Source organism: Sinocyclocheilus grahami, unplaced genomic scaffold (genome assembly GCF_001515645.1).
Source record: "Sinocyclocheilus grahami isolate Dianchi unplaced genomic scaffold, SAMN03320097.WGS_v1.1 scaffold369.1, whole genome shotgun sequence".
NCBI lineage: Eukaryota > Metazoa > Chordata > Actinopteri > Cypriniformes > Cyprinidae > Sinocyclocheilus > Sinocyclocheilus grahami.
Window position 1 is genome coordinate 361,540 of NW_015505548.1, and position 8,627 is coordinate 370,166.

Below are 8,627 nucleotides of genomic sequence, written 5' to 3' on the forward strand. Positions count from 1 at the left end.
ATATATATATATATATATATATATATATATATATATATATATATATATATATATAATATACATTGGTAACTAAATTATCATAAATATATAATAAAACATTATATATTTGTGTGTGTGTATTATTAGATATGATTAATTAAATTCATTTGTTCCGTATGTACCAATGTATTAATTAAGGTAATGAGAATTCTGGGCAAAATCTGTTTAATTGTCGTAAAATAATATCATCATAAATGGGTTCTGAAAGCCATTTCATTTAAATTTTTAACTTTTAAAATTTTCTTTATGCAATATATCTTTTCTTTTTCTCTTTTGAAGTGTCACCTGTGACTGCATTTCTTCTCTCCATTCTCACAAACTGACCTGCTCCTATATCTCTCTCAGACCCGTGACACACACACACACACACACGCTCCAGGATATCTTATTTGCTCTGATGTTCCTCGTCATTTTCACAACAGGAACATTGTTTGATTCAGTGCAGGTGTAGAGAGTGCGATCACACTAGACAGGATGTGATGTCACACTCTAGGAATTCGGTTTTTAAGTAAAAATAGATTAAAAATCAATTCAAAACAATAAAATATAAATTGTATCTACTTTCCTGCTACAGCTTATTTTATATCACACCAACAGCTCAGTCTATGACATTTAGATCCTGTATTGACTAAGCATCTTTTTCCATATTCAGATCAGAGTTCATCAAAGTCTAGTGTGACCGCAGCTTTATGGTGACTGTATCACATGACTTCCTGTCACAGAGAGGTGAGCGTTTACAGTTGTTTCCATGATTACGCCTGTAGTTGTAATAGAGTGCAACAGTTCCGGAAGTAAAAATGCCATTCGTTTTCTCCATTGGGAAATTAAATTTTTTTTTTTAAGTAGAACTGACCTACTGTGAGCTCCGAGGTTGTTAATAGGTGAGAAATGCTTTTGAGCCATCAGTTTGCAGAATTTCAACTTGTTCTAAATAATCATGGTTAACAGTGGACATTTTTAGTGAAAAACTACATTACCCATGATGCTTTACAGAAAATTCCAATCATAGAATCGCAGCGAGCAAATCTCGCCAAAAGATTGCAGAGTATATTATATTGTATATAAATATTTTATTTTCTAATCAAAAACTTTAAGTGGATAGTTATATATTTCTCATTTAATTTGATTATCTAATTCACAATGCTTCATTGATTGCAGTTCTTTCCCTCACTAAATCCATTAAGTACACAGTCTTCGTCTTTTTGTCCGATTTTCAAATATTTTATTGCTTCAAATCAAAGTTTGTAATGTCGTGATTCTTCTCGTAGCTGGATGGTTTGGTTCATGACTTGCAATGCTTTTAACAAAGACTTTTTAAAATCCCTATGGGAAAAATGAATGGAAAAAATGCTTCCAGAAACAACGTCGCTGAAAAAGTGGGTGACACTAATGCACTCTATAGAAGAACATTAGGTGAAGTGAAGTGATTTCAAATGAACAGAGTTGAAAATGCTTCCTGTAATTCAAATAATCCATTAAGTGAGAGAAGTTTATACATATATAGTGCGTCTAGAAAATCTTTAAATGTGATTATTACGAATCTACAAAAATAAGTCATACTTTTTTCCTTGTTTTTTTTCCCTGGTAATAATAGTCACACAGAGGCTTGTGAGATGATTTCTGTATAAATCCCCTATAATGCATTTGTTGTGACTTCACCGGTCTGGGCTGCGAATAATTACATCCTCTGGAAAGTTTTCTGTTCTTGATATCCGGTAAGATCCATAAAGTCCTCTGTGAGAAACATCATCCAGTGCATCTGAAGAGTTGTGCTTCGATTTAATGCTGTGATTTCCATGAGGAAGAGAAGACTGAAATGAAAAAAGTTTGTGTCCTGTTTGTGTTTTAAACCCTTCTGATTTTCCAAACCTTTAGCAGGATGATAACCAAAAAATTGTAAAGCAAGATTTGTTAACGATCCTGTTTGAAATAATTTCACGCGCTGCATGAGGGAAATAGTCTCATTATTCCTTTTTTTCCAGGAGAAAATTCCATTATTCTGATATATATATATATATATATATATATATATTAATACTAGCTGCGATATTTCCAAACCTAGTTCAGTACTTGCGTCCATAAAGTACCAAAGGGGCAAAAAACAAAAACAATCTGATAGGATTTTCCTGAATCATCCTGATCAAAAAATACAGCAAGTGAACAGATGCTCCTGTAACGATGCATTCTGTCGCTGAACTCCTGTACTGAAAATATGATGCTCAGTTGTGTGTGTAATCCTGCGGTCACAGAAACCAGAGTTTCCAGCGCGCATGTTTCTTGGCCTCCGCTTTGGACTTGCGTTTGGGCGTGGAGCTGATGGTCTCCTGAGGATACGGCAGAGGGGGGAACGGGGACTCCTCCGCGGGACACAGTCTCTTCATCAGAGGCTGGAGCTTATCCTCCTGCAGTTTAAAGTCCAACTCCACACTGCAGACCAGAGACAAAAGAAATGCAAGTTCAGAACAATAATGCATGCATACTACAGAGAGAGAGTCAGATGGCCTGAACAACACCGAATACATGCTATCAGTCTTGAGATCAGTCAAAAAGTATTTTCACAGTTTGTATCTGTGTTATGACAATTCTGAGGCAATCAGGATATTTAATCAGTTAAATGGTTAATATGGTTTTGGACCTAGAGTTTTATCCACTGAGAATTTGTTGGATCATAAAAAGTAGCTTTTGCATACCAGAATTGAGGCAAAATTGAATGCAAGTCTGCTGAATCAGTGTCTAAATCGATACATGACTATTATTTAAAGGGGTCAAATACACAAAATAATGTTCTTTTTAGCAACATCATATGACCCCTTTAATATTAACTTTTTTTAAAATAAGATACACAGATGACTTGTGCACAGTAAGACCAAGAATGTGTATTTACAAATAATTGTAGACAATGTTTATTAGACTACTGAAAAGTCATACTGACTTAAAGATAATTAAATAAATAAATAAATACAAAATACACATTTTCAATAAAATACCTTATTTAAATATGCATTTCAGAAAAAATAAGCCTAATTTAGACCATAAAGGTATTATTATTATTACTTTTATTGTTATTATTTTCCTTATTATTACTACTACTATCATTATTTATTTTCAAGAAAATAATCTCTTAAATTTAACATATGTATATTGTGCATAAAGAAAATGAAACCTATTTTAGACCATAAAGGTATTTTTATTATTATTATTATAAATAATAATAATAATTGTATTACTATTAGTTATTTTTATGAGAGTAGTCTTAAATTTAGGCTTAATTTTCTTTACCCAAAATATATATATTTAGTCATTTACTTTTGATTTTGGTGTGAAAAATCAAAGTAGTAAAAAAATAAAAATGAAAGAAAAAGCTATGAGCCATATTATATTTTTTAACTTCTAGGCTTTGGGTTTTACTGCTGACAGCTCTTCTCAAGCATTTTTGTTTATAATCTTCATATTTTATGGGTTGAAGGAAGGTAGTGGTGGCACAATTGAGTTTCCAGATGATCTAAAGCTGCTGTTTTGTTGTACTTTCTTTTGACGTAAAGCAGTGAAATAAGAGCTTCAGGTTCAACAGATGAGAAGCTTAATGATCTGTGATGCATTTTACTATGTTTCTCTCTCATTGTCCCTTAAGAGTATAATTTGTAGAGTTGATGTTGCTGGCTGTGTAACGATGAGTGTGGAAGTGTTCGGTCTCTCCGGGTGTTGCATTGTGGGATTTATCCTCTGGAGCCTCCGTCTTATGTGCTGGAGATAATCCAGTGTCCTCGACACATCCGATTGCTGAGATCAGTCACATTAAACTCCACGATTAGAGAGCAGAGATGGAGAGATGAGGGTGAAAGTGTTGGAGAGAGGGATTATTTCACTCTAGCAGACTGAACAAACTTCCGTCTCTTGAAGGAGAGAGTGTTTGTGTACTTACAGACCTGTACACTGGATTTGATCTGCTCTTTGTATTTGTAGTTCATAAATGTGATTGGATAAGCCATTTCAAAGGCCTTGGGAAAATAGTTGTCAACTAATATGAGTTTTCCAAAACTCCATAAGTTTACTTGGGCTGATTGTGGCTGATGGTTGGTATAATGCTGATATCTGTGATATGCAGTCTTTTATTATAATTATATAGCAGTAATTCTAACTTTTGCACAATATTTATTTAATTTGCATGTGCATTATCCATTGTTGGTAGATTTTAGAACTGAACTGATCAAGGGAGTATGAAAAATACCATATATACAGTGGGGCAAAAAAGTATTTAGTCAGCCACCAATTGTGCAAGTTCTCCCACTTAAAAAGATGAGAGAGGCCTGTAATTTTCATCATAGGTATACCTCAACTATGAGATATATATATATATATATATAAGACCTTCAATGCCTTATTGTTTGTGTAAATGGTTAAAATATGTTTTTATTTTGCTAGAAGATCCAGTCTTCACATGTGAACTAAGGTTAATGATTTCTTTGAGTGTAGTATTTTATTTAAGCTTTTTCCATCAAGACATTTAAAGGAAAAAATAAAAATAAAATAAAACATCTTGCTTGTAATGTCCTGAGAGTCAAAGGCAATATGTTTCTGAGTGGTAATGAAATGTAAGACTCCTATTCCTCTCTTGCTGTCAGAGTGTTCAGATTAACAGAGACTTCTAACACTCTCTACACCCCGAACCCTGTCCAATACATGTGACGCATCCACAGTGATGTTTATTTTGCAGACGGCACCCAGAGTGCTGCCATTCAGCATGAGAAATGAAGTCTCGCTTTGAATTGCATTGCTTTCCTGTTGATTTCATGCACTAGATTGTGAAAAATGTCTTCCAGAAACGCTCATTTCAAATAATAAATGCACTGTATAGCATATTGTCTGCCAGGCTGTATTTAAACCTGTGTTTGGTTTGAATCTGTTGAACAGGCTTGAGAGTGGAAGGTTATGTAAGGTGTGTGTGTGTTATTGAAGACTCAGCGTGTTTGTTCATTGTGTGTCTGGCCTTTGCATTGAGGCGCAGCGCAATGCAGCAATTAGCAAATTAATCACACAGCACAACCTGGTAATTATGCCCTTATCAATATGACCATGTTCTCGCTACAGACAGACACGTACAAATCACTCATTATCTCAATAAGTCTCAAGAAGCTCTTTGAAAAAGCTGCTTTGAGTTTCTCTGAGAGCGACTAATAATTCGGTGGAAGTTTATTGTGCTTTGTAGTTCAGTATTGCAGAAGAGATGCTGTTTATGTGAAAAAGTTGTCGGTCAGATGATGCTTTTTTTCTTTTCTTTTTTTATCGTCATTGCCATCACAACAAATGTTTATTATTTATTTAATGCATTTTATTTTTTACGTGTTTTTGTGGATTTTATATATGCCAAAAATAATATAAAATTGATTGTTTATTTATTTCTAAAATAAATTAAATTACTTAATAAAAAATCTAAAAAGTGTTTGCAAATTCTGTATTTAAGGTAATTATTATAAGAAATGTTCTAAATTATATATGTATAATTTAGAAAGATTTAAAATTTAAATTAATTAAAAAAATGACTTATACAATTATAATAATTTCTGTATTTCAGTAAATACATTTATTTTATAACAATTATACCAGCCAACGAAACGTATTATGTGATTAAATATTGCACATATATATTTTTCAGTAAATATTTGTAGTTTTATAACTTTTAAATTAGCATATCAACAAAATCATCGCAAGTTTTTGTTTCTAACCCACATTTACTCACACTGATTCTCTGTGATTTATCTATTTTTCTTAGAACTGACACTCAGAATCATATTGTGAAAAAGATCATTTCTAGATCTGAAGAATTAAACCCATTTTCGACTCCATAAGCTCTTCATTTTGATATTTCTGTTTAATAGGAGCAGTAATTTTGTTCTCTGAATTGACGTGCGGCTCATGACATACGTTTCGATGCTCAGTATTTCTAGCTTTCGAACCACAAATCAATGTTTAATATTTCTCTCTGGATCAATACGGTCCTCCACAAAATAAAGCAGAGCATCATGAGGAACGCAGTGAAGTGGCTGTCCAGAGAACGACAATATTTCATTTGCATTAGGGAGCTGAGCGTGAGCCAAACGTGACGTTGTTTTCGTCTGACAGGCCTAGATTTCTCTCTCTCTCTCTCTCTCTCTCTCTCTCTCTGGCGTTTGCGTGGTTTATTTCATGGATCGTTCGCCGTGTCTCCTGCTCTCCACCCACGACTGTTGTCAGAGTCCTGACGCTTTTCTCTGTTTCTGAGCTGCTAATTAGAAACTGAAAGCTGTTGATAAGGGCTGTATATCCCCGCTCATTGCCCCCGCGTGCAGCTCAGCGCTCTTTTCTTTAATGTGATGTACTGTAGGCTTTCCTTCCCTTCATCCCTGAGGATGAGGAGTGGTTTGATCTGGCTCTGCTCCTCCTGTTTAAGCTCATTAACGTCGGAGGTGTTCTCATCCCGTTCTCATCTCAGCGTTTACACCGGAAACGCATCAGTGTGCTGGTTAAGTGCTCGCAGTGACCTGATGTTCATCACATCAGAACAAATGTTTTTATGTATGTGTGTCTGAGAGGTAATGAAATCAGAAAATACTGGAGAAACATTTCACCCACATCTCGAGCTCAATGGTGTCAGTTTCGACAGTGTCTTTTCTGTTTTCATGTTTTCAAGTCTCGGAACTCTTTTTGTTTTCTTGATCCACAACTTTTTGGTTGTCCAAAAAAAAGTAAAGATATGTAAGAAGTGTAGTCTTGTTTAAGTATCTTCCACTTATCAACACATTATGCTTTGAGTTTGAGTCTGAGTCAATCTGAGTGCATGAACCTTTCCACAATGCATCTGTTGCTTTCCTAACCAGCAACTTTTTTTTCCCTGTTAGGGCAATATATCAAATGATTGTTTGTTTGTTTGGTATTTATTTGTCCCTTTAGGTAACCCAAATTTTACATCGTTTTAAAGAATTGTTTTTTGGCATAGTTTTAAAGAATCAAAAGATGCAGTGATTCATTTGCTTCGGTCAGATTCATTGATGCTTCTGCAATGTATTTTCCATTTTTTTAGGTAAATATGGCTGTATATTGGTGAATGTTTGATTTTAATGTATTTATTTAATATTTTTATATGTAGTATTAATTTTTGATTGATGATTTTTTCAGTAAATAATTTTAACAATGCAATTTTTTCAAATTGTTTTAAGGTGTATATGACTGCATACTGGTGTATGCATGAATGAATTAATATATTTTTCATATCTATTTAATATTTTATGTTTTTATATTTTATATTTATTTTGTATTATTTATTTTTAATACCTATTTTTATATACCTTCCTGAAACGTAACTTCTTACGGTGACAATTTTTGGTGGCTTGAATGTCTGAGCATGTTTTATTTGAAACCGAGTGTTTCAGTGATTAAAAATAAGCAATGATTAATTTGCATTTTTAATAGATGCTTTTTTTATGCATGAATGAATAAATCAATTAAATGGTAAATAAATAAACTTTTTTATTTAATATTTTATATGCATGTTATTTTTTATATATATTTGTAAAATATATTTATTTATTTATTTGCTGCATTGCCCAGCCTTGATGCCTCTTGTGTATTTTAGTATTTAACTTAGCTGTGAAAGTTTGTTAGCTTAATTAGTTGGCTCGTTTCTGGTGAGATTTGGAAGGATTTGTAAACGTGTTGTGTTCGTGTCTGTGGGCATTAGAAAGGAAACGTGTCGGTGCCAGAGACAACAGACTGACACCCCAGTGAAAGTGAATGTGTCTCTCATTAGTAGCAGATGCCCTCTCATCACTCACACCAGCGTTTGATGCCGACCGCTGGGGGATTCACGCCAGCTTCGCCCGCACTGATTCCAAATGCTTTTCTGAGACGTTGTGCCGTCTGTCATGTTTCTCAGCGCTCATCCGGCCGGATCCTGCAGGCCTGCCGCACGTCACTGACACTCGTTAGAATGGAGAGGAACATGCAAACACACACGGAGATGAAGAGCGCAGGTCGAGGCCTTTCAGCGGCCGGCTCGTATCTCAGCCTCATTAGCAGAGGGACGGCGAGCCCAGATAATCATCTGAATGAGAGAAGACGACTCTGAAGAGCTTTAATGAAACATTCATTATTCCTTCCTTCTGTCTTTTTCTCTCTCTCAGTGTGTTGAGGTGCCATGCACTTATCACACCTAAACATGCTCCTTTCATTTGTTGTTGCCACAAAGCAAGACCTGAAAATGAAGATGGTTTCTTTTCCTTTTTTAGCATCGGTTCCGTCACTTTAATCTCTAGTCGAGGCTGGTCGTTTTAGAGGGACTCACTCAAACTACAGTGTGTTTGTACTCGGAAACGTTTGATACTGATAGTCTAGCTGGTAATTAGTGTTTGACAAAGCAAGTGTCACTATTCCTCGCACTAGGCAAGTAGGCAGATGTCTGATCAATACATTATGAATTATTTTTATTTATTCATTTTTAAATAATAATAATTATGTATTTATTTATTTAATAATTTCATTTTTAAATAATAATTATAATTATAATCGTAAACTATTTAATTAAACTTGCTTTATGTATATATATATATATATAT

The 8,627-nt window shown here is 34.1% G+C and overlaps 2 protein-coding genes across 3 annotated transcripts in view; one reads left to right on the forward strand and one right to left on the reverse strand.

Moving 5' to 3' along the window:
- Nucleotides 1-8,627, forward strand: part of dock1 (dedicator of cytokinesis 1) — a 270,237-nt gene that overhangs the window by 103,630 nt on the left and 157,980 nt on the right. The gene's annotated exons all lie outside the window — the stretch shown is intronic.
- LOC107549344 (protein FAM196A) overlaps nucleotides 2,072-8,627 on the reverse strand; it is a 43,270-nt gene continuing 36,714 nt past the window's right edge. For both annotated transcript variants that reach the window (XM_016230392.1, XM_016230390.1), the window contains one exon: nucleotides 2,072-2,466. In XM_016230392.1, coding sequence (XP_016085878.1) covers nucleotides 2,283-2,466 — 184 coding nt within the window. In that variant the 3' untranslated portion in view covers nucleotides 2,072-2,282. The remainder of the gene's footprint in view (nucleotides 2,467-8,627) is intronic.